The sequence below is a fragment of the Cavia porcellus genome, unplaced genomic scaffold, assembly GCF_034190915.1.
Source record: "Cavia porcellus strain 051 isolate PalLab524CR breed Dunkin Hartley unplaced genomic scaffold, mCavPor4.1 scaffold_4, whole genome shotgun sequence".
In the NCBI taxonomy this organism is placed as follows: Eukaryota; Metazoa; Chordata; class Mammalia; order Rodentia; family Caviidae; genus Cavia; species Cavia porcellus.
This window is the reverse complement of record NW_026947487.1, coordinates 116106297-116123855: the sequence shown is the minus strand read 5'-3', so window position 1 is coordinate 116123855 and position 17559 is coordinate 116106297. Positions and strand designations below refer to the sequence as shown.

At 49.0% G+C, this 17559-nt stretch overlaps 1 protein-coding gene across 1 annotated transcript; it reads left to right on the top strand.

Moving 5' to 3' along the window:
• Positions 1-4258: 4258 nt before the first annotated feature.
• Positions 4259-7359, top strand: LOC134475810 (igE-binding protein-like). The gene is made up of 2 exons (XM_063247738.1): positions 4259-4737; positions 4870-7359. The coding sequence occupies exon 2, from the start codon at positions 5149-5151 to the stop codon at positions 6382-6384; it is 1236 nt and encodes a 411-aa protein (XP_063103808.1). The 5' UTR covers positions 4259-4737; positions 4870-5148; the 3' UTR covers positions 6385-7359.
• The last annotated feature ends 10200 nt before the right edge of the window (positions 7360-17559 follow it).

Sequence of the window (17559 nt, the reverse complement as noted above, 5' to 3'; positions counted from 1 at the left end):
TTTACGAGGAGGCTGCTGGAGGGCGCCAGTTCCATCCCTCTTCCTGTTAAGGCCCATCTCCTGGATCCTCTGAGCCTCATCCCTAAGGACTGAGTGAGCGCTGCTTCTCACTTTCCCTGGAGGTTAAGAAACATACAGCTTCATCCAGGTGTCCTCAAAGGAGCGAAGCGAACCGGTGCAGAGTGACGAGCATGCTCCATGCCTGCATGAGGTGTCAAAGTTAACTCCCCGGACCCTTGCAAAACAAAGATCCTGGTCATTGAACACTGCTGAGGGTGCCGTTTCCCGCACCACGCGCGTGTGCACCAAAGCAGCCTGCATTTTGTGTGCCAAGTACCTCGATTCTCATCAGAGAGCTCCTGAAGAGGACTCTCCCTCTCCTGTCCCAGGAAGGAATCTTCGAAGAGGGCAGCTTTCGTTTTCCTGCTCTGGAAATGACCGTTGAAGCCCACGTATTTTGCCAAGGAGATTTTGGGTCTTGGTTTTTTTTTTTTATATTTTTTTCTTCCATGAAGCAATATCGCCCTCTGCTGCAACTTGTGCATCTTGCTACAAAGTCTTGCAAAGAACCAGTGAAAATTAAACCTTTGGCGTCTGAACTGGTGGCTCTTCACGTCCCTGGGTGTAAGAATCTTAGAAGAGGATGTGGGTTCCTTTCTTCAGCGGAGACATCCATAACTGCGCCATTTCCTGAAGTTTAATATGAGTCCGGAGCGGAGCCCAGATCTATATTCAAAGTTCCTCCCGTCACCCCACCTCTGCCTGACCTAGAGTCATATACAGGGCGACACCCTGAGACAGCCTAGCTGAATTCTGATTGACAGGGACCAAGTGGAGACCAAGAACAGAGGTACAAAAAAGGAGGTTCATGCGCCCAAGCTCTCCCTCCGAAATTTAGTGAAAAAGGGACAGTTTTTAAGTTAAAAAACAAAAACCTATATCTTCTTGAAGGCAGAAGAAAGAGACAATATAAACAGTGGCAAAATAATAATTATTGTTATATTAGTTTCCTATCACTGCTATAAAAACGATTACCACAGATGGAGCAGTTCAAAACCACAGAAATCCCTGGTACCATGACACAAACATAATCCCAGCTCCGTGAGAGGCTGAGGCGAGAGGATTGCATGTTAGAGGCCAGCCTGGACAACCTAGTGAGACCCTGTCTCAGAATTTAAAAGGACTGTGAATGCAGTTTCGTGCAAAGGCCCTGGGTTCAGCCCCTAGGACCACAAAACTAATAATAAAATAAAAACAATAGAAATGCATTTCTCTTAAGCCCAGAAGCCTGGAGCCCCCGGAGGCCTCAGAGCCCGTCCTTAGCTTCTCCAGATTCCTCCACCTTCCCGGCCTGTGGCCGCCTTCACACTGACCTCTGTTTCTATCACGTCTGCCTCTCTGACCTCCACCTCGCCGTCACGAGGACCTGTGTGATCGGGCTGCTCCCCTCCCCACTCTACACAGCCCAGAATAATCTGCTCACCACCAGGTCACATCCGCAAAGTCCTTTCTTCGTGTTAAGACCATGTTTCCAAGGTTCCAAGAGTTAGGAGCTGGGTTTGGGGGAACACGTTACTCAGTCTGGCATGGTAACAGCAGACTGGGCATAGACCGCGTCTCTCCTGATGTCCCCTCCAGGTACCAGGCACAGGCACTGATGGGAATTCCACAGTGCACAGCGCCTCAGCCTCCGGTGTCTGCTCACTGAGCCGCACGCCCACCCCGGGAGGGAGTGCTGTACCCGATCAGTTTGTGCAGACGCAATACCAAGGTGGAGAGGCCAGCAGCCGCCCTAGGATCTTCATCCCCAGCTCTGGCTCAGCCCACGTCTATGGCCCAAGCTCCTCCTCTTGGGGTACCAGAAGTTCCCCAAGAGCCCGGGAGGACCCGCCCTTTGTCCTCCCTCATCATGAGTGCAGAGGGCTTCAGAGGCAGCCTTAGAGGGCCTCTGGGTGGGATTCTGAATCTAAGGCCAGGTCCAGACTCCAGACAGGCAGAAACAGAGAGGATGAAATGTGTGTTCTCAGCTGCTGCTCTGTGGCCAAGCTGGTAGCCAGCTCCGGGCCCTGGAAAGCCTGGGCCACGGTGAGTTCTGGGTGAGTGTCACCTGGGGACAATATGCTTGTGCATATCGCTTGTGTTCAGTCCACACCTAGGGGAACTGCTCAGTCATAAGGGCCACTTATGTCCAGCTGTGGGGGCTCTGCAGCTACAAACTGAGTTACAGCTACAGAGTAAATATGGGCCTCACACTCAGCTCCCATTCAACATCGTGGCCCCTGTCAGGATGCCGGGTGGGCCGAGGAGAAGAAAGGGTGACCTCTCCATCCTTGGATCATTTTGCACATCCCAAGAACTGTGTAGACTCGCTAGGAGCCAGTACCTCGTGTCAGTCCTGTCTTTTTATTTCATCTGAAAGGTTTCTTCCGTACTGGGATGGAACCCAGGAGTGCTCTGAGCTACACCCGCAGCCCCCCTCATTTCATGGTTTTATATTTTGAGAGTCTGCTAAGTTGCCCGGGTTGTCCATGAAGTTGTGATCCTCCTGCCTCAGCCTACTGAGCAGCGGGGATTGTCAGTGTGTGCCACCTTGCCCAGTAATAATTTCGAGGCTCATGGTTTGAAATCCAGACCTCAGAATCACCTCATTTTCTCTGATCACAAATATATGGAGCGTGTGTTAGAATGGGTTTTCATCACAGTTTAATTAGGAAAGATTTTGATCGCTACATGCATCTTTCCAAGTGGCTCAGCACTGGCCGGAATCTACACCCCAGTAGACGCCAGAACAGTTACAGCATGGCCTGAGCGCCTTCTGCGTGCCCAGCACTCACAGAGCAGCCAAGCTGCCCTTCCTTGTGACCGAGGAAACCCTAGCAGGCTCCCACGCACTGGCACCTGTGTCCCTCACCTACTGCTGGGTACCACGCCAGTTAAAGCCCAAGGACTTCAAAGAACTCTTGCAGGAATTCTGGGGAATCAGGAACCAGGAAGAACTCAGCAGGCAGACCCAGCTGAGGCCTCTCCTTTGGTTTGGGTCCAGGCATGGCTGGACAGGGACCAGCGGAGTGTTGGAGCTGCCAGGGTGGTTGGTATTCCAGCCAACACTATGGGAACCGCTGGCTTCTATGACCTTGCCTTCAAGGTCATATGCATCACTTCCTCAGTGTCTGTTGTCCCAAGAGAACAAGTGACTGGGTCACAAGAGTCTCCTGAGGGGCAGACACGGGTGGAACTGAGGGTACAGGAGCGTCACTGGAGGTCATGCATAGGAAAGAGGACAGGAGGAAGCTGGCTGGGGGACCCAATCCATCACACTAGGGTGCACCTGACCCCTGCAGAGGAAAGGCAGGGAAGTGGGCTGGGCCCAGAGCCTCGGGCAATGACAAACCACCGAGTCCTGAACCTGCAGCACACTTGGGAACAAAGACCGTCCTCTGCTGTGCCCCATGCCGGACAGAGAAGTCCAGGCCCTGGGCCCTGCTCTGCTCGAGCATCAGCTGGGGAGAGGGTCCCCGAAAGAGCAGAGCCTCGGGTTCTCCAGCCGTCACCGACGCATCCCTGGTGGTGAGCTAAACCGTCAGCACTTTCTCGAGGGACATTGGGCAGCAAACGCGATGGCCACAGCACAACCCACTCGGGTTCCGAGGTAGGGGGACGAGATTCCACCGCAACAGGGGCTTAGCAAAGCCTCGGAAGAAAGGAGGGATCTGAATTATGATAGCAACTCTAAGATTGGGGCTGAGCGTGAAGAGGTGGCAGGACTTAGAGACGAGTATCTCAGGCTTTGGAGTCGGGCTGAAATGGTTCAAAACCGGCACCTCCAGTGACCCCTGCGTGGCTCTGGGAGGTTCCATGACCCCACTGCACCTTGTTTTCTCATGGATACATTGGAAAGAATAAAGCCCACCCTTCATAGGGTTACCCTGAGCCCTAAATGAGATCATAAGGGCGAAAGCCTGGCACCTTGCCTGGTGGGTAGTGAGTGCTCAGAGGACTCGCACACCACCCTGTTGGTACTGGATCGTAGAAAAACCAGACCCTCCCAAGGCTGCTCAGCAGGAGGAGCAGGTGACCCTCTGCACCAGCACGAGAGCCCCCACCCTGCAAGAGCGGGTCCCTTAGGATAAGGACTGAGCCCCAGCAGGCAAGTTCCCAACAACTTGGCTGTAGGACCAAGTTCCGGGCTCTGGGCTCTCCAGAGCAGGATCGAGCTGTGCTCCTTCCTTCCAGAAGCTCCCCAGAGGTCCTGTGTGGGAAGCCGCCTATGATGGCGCCCATTTCCTGCTTCCGGGTTCTTCCCGGCCTGAACAAGCCCGCCAAATTGTCAGGTCTGCCCAGTTACCCGTGACGCTAGCCTATCAGCTTGTTAGGCGCGCTTCTCTGTGATTGGATACTGCTTCCCCTTATAAGAGGTTGTTCCTGCCCCCAACGGGCGGAAGAGGAACCAACTGAGGGTGGCGGACCTTGTCAGGTCCGGTTCGCTGTACGTAATAAAGTTTGAGAGCTGATCCTGCTCGAGTTTGGTCTCCTGTCTTCCGCGGCTCCGGTCATCTGGTGGCCGCCTGTACGGGGGAAAAAGGTAAAAGACTCAGCGACGTGCCTCTTCAGCCAGGAGGTGCGATTGCTGTCGCCTGCGGTACGATGGAGGACCTGGCCCAATAACAACAGAAGGCCGCGAGCGCCTCTTCTCTTCACCCTGATCAGCTACGTGAGATACAGCGGTTCCCGGGACAGGTGAGTACTGGGTCACCTGGGTTGGGTGGACGCACCTAACAGATTTTGAGCGCCACACGAGTGGACGCCGGTTTTTTTTTTTTTCTTTTCTTTTCCCTTTGCATCTGTTTTGCTTTCGCTTCCCTAATACAGCCCGACAGGCTTTTGATAGAGCTCGATCGGAATGCTCAGAGGAGCCTGGAGCCACTGCCGATTGTGGGTCTCCGGAGGACCCTCAGGGCTCTAATTCTGATTCGGATTCGGAAGGCTCAGAAGAGGAGGTCGTCTTTGCTAAGCATGACCCTCCTACACCGTTAAAAGGAACTTAGGGCTCGGGAAGATAAAAAGGGGAACCAAACACCACCCTGCCCGAGCTACTCCGCCTTACGGGAGGAGCTTAAGCCCTTCCGCCCTTTGGCAAGTTCGCGACCCATGATCGCCCCTTTCAGGGCGCCAGGCCCCACTGCACCGCCGTGGCCGGAAGAGGAGTTGCTCCCTGGGCTGCCACCACAACCTATGGCACCGCCCTGGTTAGAGGGAGAGCTACTTCCTGGGTTGCCTTCTGCGCCCCCATCTGGGGAGGGAGGAGGACGTTCCTTCCACCAGAGGGTATGGTCGCAGCTTCCCTTTGAGTGTTCCGGTCTCCATGCATTCCAGGTACAAGTAGGAGGCAGGGGAGGAGGAGGATATTATGAGCCCTTAGAAATTAAACAACTTAAAACTATCAAGGACGCAGTTTCAGCTTATGGGCCCAATGCGCCATTTACCATGGCGCTTTTAGAGGCATTGGCAGGTCTGCTTTTAACTCCTGGAGATTGGACCCAGCTGGCACGCGCCTGCCTCTCCCCCGGACAATATTTAGATTGGAAGTCCTGGAATGAGGAATTCTGTGTAGAGCAGGCGGCAGCCAACAGGGAAAATAACCAGAGAGAGTGGAACAGGGATATGCTATTAGGGCGAGGAGCCTTTGAGGAAGATCAAACTCAATACCCTCGCCAGGTTTATGAACAAATTAGCCGCTGTGGCCTCCAGGCCTGGAGACAGCTGGCTGGAAAGGGAGAACATACGGGTCACCTTACAAAAATTATACAAGGGCAGGGAGAGCCATTTTCAGACTTTGTGGCCCGCATGCTTGAGGCCGCTAACAGGATTTTTCCAGATGCTGAGGCGGCTCACCCTCTCATAAAACAATTGATTTTTGAACAGTGCACTAAGGAGTGCCGTGATGTCCTAAGAACTAACAAAAATAGGTCCTTAGAAGAGTGGACACGCCTGTGCCGTGAATTGGGTGGCCACGGCCTAATGCCCAAAGGAAGAATATCATTGGCACTCTTTACCATAAATTTTTTAAACCTTAATCATAATAATCATTCCCCTGCCATGGAGCACAATAACCCGTCCCCGGCCGACAAAGGGCTGGTGAGATGGAAAGATGTCCTTACAGGACAATGGATGGGCCCGGATCCAGTGATTAGCTGGACCCGAGGTGCGGTTTGTGTTTTCCCACAGGAACCAGGCTGCGAACCGCTGTGGGTCCCGGAAAGATTGACGCGAGCAGTAAACTCCCCACCAGTTCCTGATAAAGCACAGGAGGATAAGCCCGCAGACACAAGTCAACTCGACCCTTCTGGGACCGACGCTCAGCGCCCGAGACCATCTACAAACTAAAATGTCTGGTTTGGAGTTTTTTCTATTCTGTGGGTTCCTATTAATCACCCCTGTGATATGCTCAGATTCCACAGAACCACCACAATATCTTTGGGGTCCTTGGCACCACCCGCCCACATTGGCACCTTTCAAATGCTTGTTAGACCGCCTTATGCAAACCCAGCAACAGGTCAAGGTCACGGCTATGACAGCCATGCAAATGGCAGCAGGTGGCCCATCAGGCCAGCAGGCCGCCGCATATCTCCTTCACATTGCGGAACATCAGCTATAAGAGCTGAGTGGGCAAGCCAATGACGGGTAAGACGGGAAAAGCCCTCCCGGTCAACCTAAGACAGGCTCCACTCAGATATACATGGCCTATAAGGCCAGGGGTCCCTCCCGGAGTCAAATTATTGGCATTGAGATGCGAGACCAAGGGTACTGCAGTGCCATCCGCCCCAAAGGTTGGGGGGAAGGCAGGAATGAATGTCTATATGCATCCAGGTTCGGTTCACAAAAGCCTGGCCCTGCGAAAAAATGAACCACTCACCTTGAGCATGGTCCTGGCACAAGGATATGCACAAAACAGGGTGATGCACAGCAGGGTATAGACCTCTACATTCTCTCATGCCTCGGCCTACAAGGTAGGCCCACTCCTAGGTGTCTAACAGCAACAAGGTCATAGACACCTTGGAGGGACCCACAGACCATCCTATTTTAATAAATAAAAAAGGGGGAGATGTGGGAAGCCGCCTATGATGGCGCCCATTTCCTGCTTCCGGGTTCTTCCTGGCCTGAACAAGCCCGCCAAATTGTCAGGTCTGCCCAGTTACCCGTGACGCTAGCCTATCAGCTTGTTAGGCGCGCTTCTCTGTGATTGGATACTGCTTCCCCTTATAAGAGGTTGTTCCTGCCCCCAACGGGCGGAAGAGGAACCAACTGAGGGTGGCGGACCTTGTCAGGTCCGGTTCGCTGTACGTAATAAAGTTTGAGAGCTGATCCTGCTCGAGTTTGGTCTCCTGTCTTCCGCGGCTCCGGTCAGTCCTGGCCCTGGGCCACATCCCAGAAAGGGCAGAACTTAGCTTCCTGGAAGATGCAGAAACTCACACCCTCTTACGGTACTCGATAAATTTAGGCTCTTTTTATCCATCCAAAATAGAAATGGGGGATACAGCTTGTTCTTGTTAAAAGTTCTAACTTGTAATTTAAAAGCAGTCCAAGCAACTCAAGAATATTTAAGAGACAATTTTTTTTTTTGTTTTAAAGACATCATCCCCAAAATGACTGCTATTAATGTTTTGGGGGAATTTTTAAGAATGCTTTGAGTAAAAAGTAGGATCATATGAAAGTGTTTGGAAACCAGGGATTTTCCCCACAGCAACATCTGGTTGCCAGCTGTGTGTGGGCCGACACTGCATCGAGGGTGTTGATGTGGGACCTGGAATCCGAGGGACACTGGCTGCTGCCCTCCTTGCCCTGTGAATGAGCCTCTGCTCTCCTTGGGAGGCCCTGAAAGCCCAGCAGCACCCTACATACCTGGAAATTCCTGCGTCTGTGGCCCTGACCTCCAGGTCCACTCTGGCCATCCTGTCCCTCTCTGCTCAGTCAACACGAACTCTCTCGGGTCTCTCCTTGGCCTTCTGCACCCTCCTGCCTCACAACCCTCTTCTGCCTACTCTTCCTCCTCTTCTTCCTCCTCCTCCTCCTCCTCCTCCTCCTCCTCCTCAGCTGATGGGTGCTGCAGCCCCGCCGCCTCCCCATGAGACAGATTCACATGCAGAGCCCTCAGCACTCAGCACTCTCTACATTGTGTCCACTTTTCACCACTGCGACAATGACTGAGAAAATCAACTTACAAGAACACGCTTGTGTCGGCTCATGGCTTCAGAGGGCTCAGTGCATGGTCACTTAACCTTGTGACTTTGGCCTGCGGTGAGGCAGAAGTGCCTGGTGGAGAAAACCGTTCACTTCCTGGCAACAAGGAAACAAAAAGAGGGAGGAGAGGAGATCAGTGTCCCAGCATCCTTGTGAAGAGCACACTCCCAAACTGGGCCTGATGGCACACGCCTGTAATCCCAGCACTCGGGAGGCTGAGGCACGAGGATCATTGAGAGCTCAAGATCAGCCTGGGCTACAAAGTGAGCCCAAGGCCAGCCTGAACTGCATAGCGAGGCCCTGTCTTAAAGCAGACAAAAATACAAACAAAAGCGCACTCCCAGTGACCTAGTTTCCTGCTCCTAGGCACAGCCTCCTAATGGCACTGTTGCCTCCCCCCAGTGCTGTAGGCTGGGACCAGGCCTCCCACTCATGGGCCTTTCAAGAGCGGCCCAAATCCAAGATGGAGCAGGAGAGTCCCAGCTGGCTCCAACGGCTGCTCTCTGAGGGGCCACTGTCACCAGGATGCCCACTTACAGATGAGGACATTGAGGCTGGAGAGGGCACCTGGCTTGTCTGCGGTTACAGGAGTGTGTCCAGGACTGAACCCAGGGCGGGAGGGAGACTTCGTGTCTCTGGCTTGACCACTGAACCCTGCCCCATAGGACAGGACCAGATGCAAGTCCGAGCCGTCAAGGCCTTCCCACGCTTCTCCCGTGTCTCTAAAATGCCAACCTTACCTGGAGGAGTTTTTGCTTTCTGATGAGGACACTAAAGCCCAGAGAAGTTAGGAGATCTGTCCGGAGACACACAGCTGAAGAGCCACTGTGCCAGCCTTTGGGCCCTCTCTGCCCGGGGAAGAAGCTGAGGTGCTGGGTGTCATGCCAGCTTGCCCATACTGTGGGGCCAACTTTGCGGCTGGAAGGGCTGCAGGTCTTGCCAGAGGCCACACAGGCACTCACTCTGCAACCCTGGACGAGGTGCCCGGTCTCTCCGTACCTCAGCTGCTGGCAGGTTAAGACGGCAGGTGAGAACAGTGCACACAGAAAGCTCCTGGGCGCTCCAGGCGAATGTGTGTCCAGGCCTGTCCCGGCCTCTAGAGGCCGCCCGCGGGCTGGTCGGAGGTCGGTTCTCTGCAGAGCCTCTTCAGTCCTCTCTCGGTTTTGTTTCCTTCTCCCACCGGGTCATCTAAGATGCCCCCAGGCCCAGCCTTCATCAGCTGCCCTTGCCACATTCTCGCCTGGCATATTCTTGGGTTCCAGGGACTCAGGCGTGGACACCCAAGGGCCATGGCTCTGCTGACCATGAAGGGTGCCTGGGAACCCCTTCACCCCCATCTGCACCCCACTTCCCTCCCGTCAGCACCTGGCTCCCAGAGCAACAGGAATCAGTGCACCGAGAGGGTGGGGGACCCCTGCTGGGGACGGGGAGAAGGACAGAGCACCAAGACCACAGCCCCAGGACAACAGCTCCAGTTTGGGGGGAAAGTTTATCCTTTCTGGTGTTTTTAAGTAATTTAGGCAATTCACGCAAAGAGAAAAAAACAAAAAAAAAAAAAAACTGGCTCGCAGGAAGTATTTCCTACAGTGTAAAGAAAAGTGAGAAAAAATTAGAAACTGTAAATACTCCAGCAAGGCCAAGTGATTAAGAAATTACGGGGCATCAACTCTGTTGAATGTTACACAGCTACCAGAGAGGGTAATTAGCAGGGTGACCTGGAAACACGGAAATCTGGTTTGACAGCAAGTGAAAGGCCCAGGAAGTAAACAGCGTAAACACTGATTACAGCTCCCAGAAATGTGTTGGCCTGGGGGCAAACACTGGGGGATTTACAGAAATAAATGCTGTGGGGATTAAAATTCTAAAACCATGGGTGATTATTTTTTTCTTTTCTTCGTTTTTCTTTAATGCTATTTTTTGGTACTTCGACATCTTCTGGCGCTTTGCCCAGCCCCTCTTGCTTGAATCCTGGGTCCCCACCAAAAGGGGGCTCTGCGGCAATCCCAATGGCGTGGCTCTGTGTGACCCATGTCCCTGGGCACCTGATCCGAGCTGGACTAATCAGATTCTCTTTCCTCAGTCTTTGGCATCGCACTGGAGACACGCTATCAACCTCCGAGGTCATCTTTTTAAAGAGAAAACTAATGTAACATAAAATTCATCATTTTAAAGTTTTCAATTCAGTGGATTTTAGGGTCGTGGCAATGACCTACAATCACACCACTCCCCAATTCCCGAATACCTTAATGACCCCAACCGCAAATCCCGTCTATCAGCAGTCACAGCCCCTCTTTCCAGCCCCTAATCTATTTCCTGTCTGCAGATTTGCCTGTTCTAGAAAGTTAACGAGTGATGTGGTCTTTCGTGACTGCCTTCTGTCACATAGTAGCATTTTCCAAGGTAAATTCATCACTGAGTCATTGGTTTTTATGGCCAAATAATATTCCATTGTGTGACGAGGCCACATTTATCTATCCATTTCATCTACTGATGGGCTCTGGCTGTTAAGAATACTGCTACTCTAAACACTTATACACGGGATTTTTGTGAACACGCTTTCATAATTCTTTTGAGTACCTAGAAGAGGAATTGTTGAGCCATGTAGCCACGCCAGAATGAGCTCCACAATGGCTGCATCCCTTAATATTCCTACCCACTGCGTACAATGTTGGTCTCTCTAAATGGCCATGGTGGCCATACTTGTAATGCCAGCATCTGGGAGGCTGAGGCAGGAGGACTGACGCAGTTTGAGGTCAGCCTGGCTTACATAGTGAGTTCAAGTCCAGCGTGAACTACACAGCAAGGCCCTGCCTCAAAAAATAAAAAGCAAACAATGGGTTCTAACTTCTCTACCCTGCACCCACATTTATTTTCCTGTCTTTATTGCAGCCATCCAGTAGCCGTGAAGGTATGTGTCGTTGTGGTTTTGATGTGCACCTCCCTACTGGCTAATATTTTCAGGTTTGATTGCTCATTCCTTTTCTTTGGAGACATGTCTATCCAGATTCCTTGTCTGTTTTTAATTAGGCTGTTTGTCTTTTTTATAGCTGAGTATAGTTTTATAGTTGAGGATTCTTTATGCCAGATCCTAAATCCATATTGGGTACATGATGTCCCGTAAGTACCAAGTGCTAACTGATCACACCACTGGCACGCCAATGATTATAAATATTTCTGCTTTTCTCAGTGTTGTCTCTGTGTTGTCTTGATGGTGTCCTCGATGCATAAAAGTTTGAGTTTTGATAAGATCTAATTCATCCTTTTTCTCTTTTGTTATTTGTCCCTTTTGTGTCATATTTAGGAAATAATTACTTGATCGTGGTCATGAAAATGTGTACCTATTTTCTTAGTTACTTTTCTTGTTGCTGAGACAAAGAACCCAACACCAAAGTTAGAGGCGGAAAGGTTTATTTAGCTCCCAGTTTGGAGAGGTTTTCGTTCACAGTCGGCTGGCTCCCAGGCAGGGCGGCGTAACAGAGAAAGAGTCTGTGGTTGGAAGAAGGCAGCAAAGTAGTTTTAAAAAAAAGCAGCAAGGGACAAAATAGTCCTGTGTATCCCGTGGGTTCTGCCCAGGCTACACGCTTAGGATGGGTAGCACCCACACCAGGGAGGACCATCCTTTATCCACACCCAGAACTATGCCAAACAAGCTTGGAGATATAGCTCAGCCCACAGTGCCTGCCTGGCAAGCACAAGGTCCTGAGTTCCATTCCTAGTACCAAAAAAAATATGCCAAGCCAATCAGTAGGCTAATTTAGTCATCCTACACCCTCACCCTTGAACCCGCGTCACATACTTAATCCCAGCAGCACACACTCTGGATCCAGCCACCTTGGAAAAGCCTCACCTATGACCATATGAGGCTTTGAAGGGATTTTTAGACACAAGCCGTAATATCTGTCTTCCCTTCTAAGAGTCCTGGAGTATTAACTCTTACATTTGATCTCTGATTCATCATGTTTAGGATGTAACATAGAGAGTCCAGCTCATTCTTTTGCTTGTGGCAGTCTGCCTGTCCTGGTACTATTTGTTGAGAAGACTCCTCTTTCTTTCTACACTAAATGGTCTTAGAGTCTTCATCAAAAATCAAGATGGACATAGTGGTGCATGCCTGTGATCCCAGCACTCAGAAGGCTGAGGCAGGAGGATCAACACAAGTTCGAGGCCAGCCTGGGCTCCAAGACCAGTCTAGAATATACAGAGAAACCCTGTCTCAAAAAACAAAAAAAAAAAATCAAGCAATCATAAGTGTATGGTTTATTTATAGATGCTCAATTTTATTCTATTGATTGATATGTCTACCATTTTGCCAGTACTTTACTGTTTTGATTATGGCACTATAGCAAATTATGAAATCAGGCAATGTGAATCTTCTTGGTTTGTTCTTTTGAAAAATTGTTTTGGCTCTTCAGAACTCCTAGTATTTTTGGTGTATTTTTAATTGGTACATATTAATTACACAGAATAATGGGATCCACTGTGGCATTTCCATACATGCACTCACATTCTTTGATCCTATCCAGCCCCCCTTTGCCCTCCCCTCCGCCAATCCCCTTCCCTTCTCCAACAGTCTTCCGTGCTATCTTTTTCCTCCCCTAGATTCCGCGTGATAGGAAACGTACAATGCTTATCTTTTTGTAAGGGGAGAAAAAATCATATATATGTATACTCAGGATAGTTAAGCCAGTTATACAACTAGTTTCTCTTAGTTCATTGAGAAGAAAGATGGTGCTAATATTGCCTGGACATTATTTCATGCTTATATCTTGTACACAGAGTATCTACTGAAGATAACAATGTGCAATGTATTAATCATTGTTACTTCCTGTTAGCCTGATTTGAAACTCTGTTTCATTTTATTTCTATTTTTCTTCTCTTTAAAGAGAGAGAGGGGGAGAGAGGGAGAAAAACTGTGATAGGGAAGAGGGAAAGGAAGGAAAAGAAAAGAAAAAATACATATACACGCAAGATAGTTTAGTCACAGAGCTGGTTTCTCTTAGTTCACTGAAAGGAAGGTCTATGCTAGTATTGTTTGGACAATATTTCATGCCTATATCATGTATTCTGAATAATTACTATGCAGAAAACAATACACAATGTACTAATTATTGTTAATGTACTACTAGTCTGTTTCGTTATTCTTACTTTTCTCTTTAAAATAAAAAAAAAGACTCATCTTTCTGAGTCTGGCTTATTTTGCTAAATGTGATCATTTTTAGTTTCATCTAATTTCCTGGAAATCACATGATCTGGGTTCTTCTTTATAGTCAAATAGGACTCCATTGTGTAAATATCCATTTTCTGGATCCATTCATGCATTGAGATAAACTAGGCTGATTGTGTAACCTGGCTATTGTAAACTGTGCTATGATAAATGTAAGTATGCCTCAGCTCTACAGTGTGCTGACCTAAATCTTTCTGTTCCCTCTGCATGAACTCTAGGATCAGCTTCTCCATTTCCAAGAAAAGAGCAGTTGAGTTCTCACAGGTATTGCATTGAATTTGCACATGAATTTGGGAGTTATTGCCCTTGAACAATAAAATCTCCCAATCCGAGAACCGTGGCTCATCCCATTTGTCTAAATTTTCTTTAATTTACATCAGCATTGTTTCTTAGCTTTCCATCTACTTGTCACATTTTTTACTTTTTGATCCTACTGTAAATCAAATTATTATTTCAATTTCACTTTGGGTTGGGGCAGTCTTTAAAACCAATGATCTGCGTGAGGAAAAGCAGAAATAAGCATTTCACATCTGCAAAAAAAAAAAAAAAAAACCCAGTTTGAACACAGAGAAAAGCAGAAACGACAGCTTCCAAGAAGGGAATTGTAGGGGAGGAGGAGAAGGAAAGGGGAGGGAGAGACTGAGGATTGTACTTCAGGTAAATGCTCACAAAAATTAGAAACTGAATTGAGCTTCTCTTGAATTTGATTCTGACGTCGGGTGTGACAGGAGTACCCCAGGACAGACAACAGCACGGGGACAGAAAACACAAGCCTGCACTAAAGCAGACCATCAGAACCAGAGACTCCGGGGTCAGAAGGTGTTGTTTTCACAGCTGCTATGCAGGGGAGCCCTGCGCTCAGGAAGCCTTCAGAATGTTTTGTGTCCCCAGAAGGAGCCAAACCATAGCTCGAGGTCAGACATGCCCCACAGAGACTGTCCTGTGCTGCAGGGCCTGTGCCAAGGGCTCTGCCCATGGACACAGTGGCACCAGTGAGCCAGGCACACAGCTACTTCATGCTCCGGTAAAAGATGCCATATTTCCATGACGGATTCCCATGGCATGTTCCTAATGCCACCTGCAGTTTTCTTGTCTGGCTGACATGTGTAACAGTTTGGGCACAGGCCCTTGGAGTTCATGTACTAGAAACACAGACCCCAAAGTCCCAAGTCAGTAGTATTTGCAGATGACCCTCTGGGATGTAATTAAGGTTAAATGAAAGCATAGAGCCCTAATCCAATGGGACGGTAGCTTCATAAAAAGAGGAGGAGAGGACTGGGGATATAGCTCAGTGACACAGTGCCTGCCTGGAAAGTGCAAGGTCTTGAGTTCAGAAAAGAGGAGAGACCTGAGCTAGGATGTTGTCTCTGATAAGATTATATAGTGCGTCCAAAAGTGAAAAGTATAAAACAAAAGAGGCCTTTATTCTGAGAACGCGGAGAGAGAAAACCAAAACACCCCCGACTGCTGGAGTCCCACTTTCTCTCTGGCGGACACATGGCGTGGGGCATGTAAGTAGTCTCGGTTTGGGGTGGAACCTAAGGGGGCATTAGGGATGCACAGGTAGCCCATTGGTCTTTGTTTGGCGCCATAGGTAAATTCCTAGGGGCGGGGAAGATGGAGTCACAGGTAAAATCCTTCCTAGGGGTAAGGGAGATAGGAGCTCCTTGGTTCTGCCTCTAAGGCTTCACCGGCTACAGTGTCCTGTCTGGGCCAAAACTCTTTCATATCCCGTCTTATGATTATTATTATGAAAAGGGGTGAAGATTTCTTTCTTTAACTGCTTCCTGCTGGCAGGGGGTGCTGTACTGGGGTCTAGGGGAGTCGACGGGATGACGGTTGATGCCCAGGTCGAAGCTGGTGCCAGGTGTGTTAGCCAGGACAACTTCACCGGTGAATGCACATATGTTAGACTGGAAAAACAAAGAGACAAGATGGTATGAGGAGACATGGCACTGTCATATTTAAGGACCCAGGTGAGGTAAAAAGAAAGATGCCTTTGATTTAGACACGTCATTATATCAGGACCACGCTGAAGTAGGATCATTGTCACAGTGAGGTAGAATTCTGGAAAAGAAGTGTGGGGTTAGGAGGGGTGAAGTTATGAGAGGTGATTACTCCCCCATCTGAAAGCATAAAAGTTACAAGGGTAGGTGGGTAAAACTTGTCTCTGGTCCAGGAGTTGAACTGGAAAAAATAGGGGGAGCAGGGAAGGCGGTGGCTGTTCCAGTATAGGGAAGGTAAGGGGCTAGGCTTTCAGGGATGTCACGTTTAACCAGACAGCTGAGGGTAGAAAGAGCTAAGCCAGTTGTCACATAGAACATTATGAAGATGATCTTACGCATGATGTGGGAGTCTTTAGGAAAGACTGTCAGGAGTCCTGCTGTAAAAATGATCATTAATAGAACGTAAGAAATTAGGAACCAAAGTGGATAACAAAACATGACTTAGCCTGTGAACTGTGGCTGTGGGGCCTTTGTGAAACGGAGATGGGTGGGTGACAGAAGATGAGATGACCGCTAGGAATGATCAGATTTAGGGCTGGGAGGGCACCACTTAGCCTGAGTGATGTGAAACCAGGATGGGAGTCCAGTAACTTTGACTGCTGTAGGGGTTGTCAAGTAGACCAAATAGGGGCCACTCCACCTTGATTGTAGTCCTGTGGGTTTAGAACATTTGAGATAAATTAGATCTCCTGGGGATATGGGAGGATCTGGTTTGGCCTCTCCAGAGGGTTGTGGAAGGCAGAGATCATCATGTTGTCACAACAAGTGTCAGAGGAAGGAGAGGACTGGGACATAGTCAGCAAGGGGAGGGAAATTTTGGGGAGTAGGAAGATTGTGGAGTAAGAATGGCCTGCTGTACATAAGTTCAAAAGGACTTAAGAAGGTAGGAGCCCAGGGAAGTGCCCTGAGCTTGGCTAAGGCTAAGGGCAAAAGTTGAGGCCAAGGTTGGTGTAGTTCTAAAATGAATTTTGTAAGGTGTGTCTTTATGAGACCATTTGCCTTTTTTACTTTTCCTGAAAATTGTGGATGGTATGAGATGTGTAGGTGCTAGATGATATGCAAGCTTGAGGATACCTGTTGAGTGATCTGAGAAATAAAGGCTGGACCATTATCTGACTGAATACTCTGAGGTAGACCAAACCTTGGAATGATTTCTTGTAATATGACTTTGGTAACTACATCAGCAGTTTCCCTGGTTGTGGAAAAGGCTTCTATCCATCCTGAAAAGGTACAAACAAAGGTGAGAAGATATTTGAGAGTTTTGTGGCGGGGCATGTGTGTAAAATCTATCTGCCAGTCCTGACCAGGAGTGCATCCTCAAAACTGATGGGTAGGAAAGGAAGGGGGTGCCATACATCCCTGAGGAGAGGTCCTAGCACAGAGATAATAGGTGTGAGTAATCTTAAGAATGATAGCTTTTAGAGAAGGGTGTGTGGCTATTGGGGCTAAGAGTTTGTATAGGGCCTGTGGTCCTATATGAAAACATTTGTGTAAGTCAGTGATGATGTCTAAGGCCTGTTGATGTGGGAGAACAAGTTTAGATCCCTGAAAAATCCATCCCTGAGTGTTTTGGGTGTAACCTGGTTTATGAAGTAGCTGTAATGGCTCTGGTGAATAATTAGGCTGAGGTAGACTGTTTGGGACTAGGGCAAGAAGATGAGAAGGGCAGGGCCCTTGTGCAGCTAACTTGGCTTGTGAATCTGCAAAGGCATTGCCTTGAGTAATAGGATCTGTAGAGTTTTGGTGTCTTCTACACTGAATAACTGCTGCCTGCTTTGGAAGTTGGGCTGCCTCTAGAAGTTTAAGGATAAGGGGAGCATTAATGATGGGGGTTTCCTGAGTGGTAATAAAACCCCATTCTTGCCAGATAGAGGCATGAAAATGTAAAATGCTAAATGTATACTTTGAGTCAGTGTATATATTTATAATATTGTCTTTTGCTAGTGAAGAGCCCTTGTAAGGACAATAAGTTTTGCCCTCTGCAATGAGGTGCCAGGTGGCAGTGGATTTGCCTCTATAACTTTTGACTGGTTAACTATTGCATATCCTGCCTTCTTTTGGTTGTGTTTGTTGAACTGCCATCTATGAACC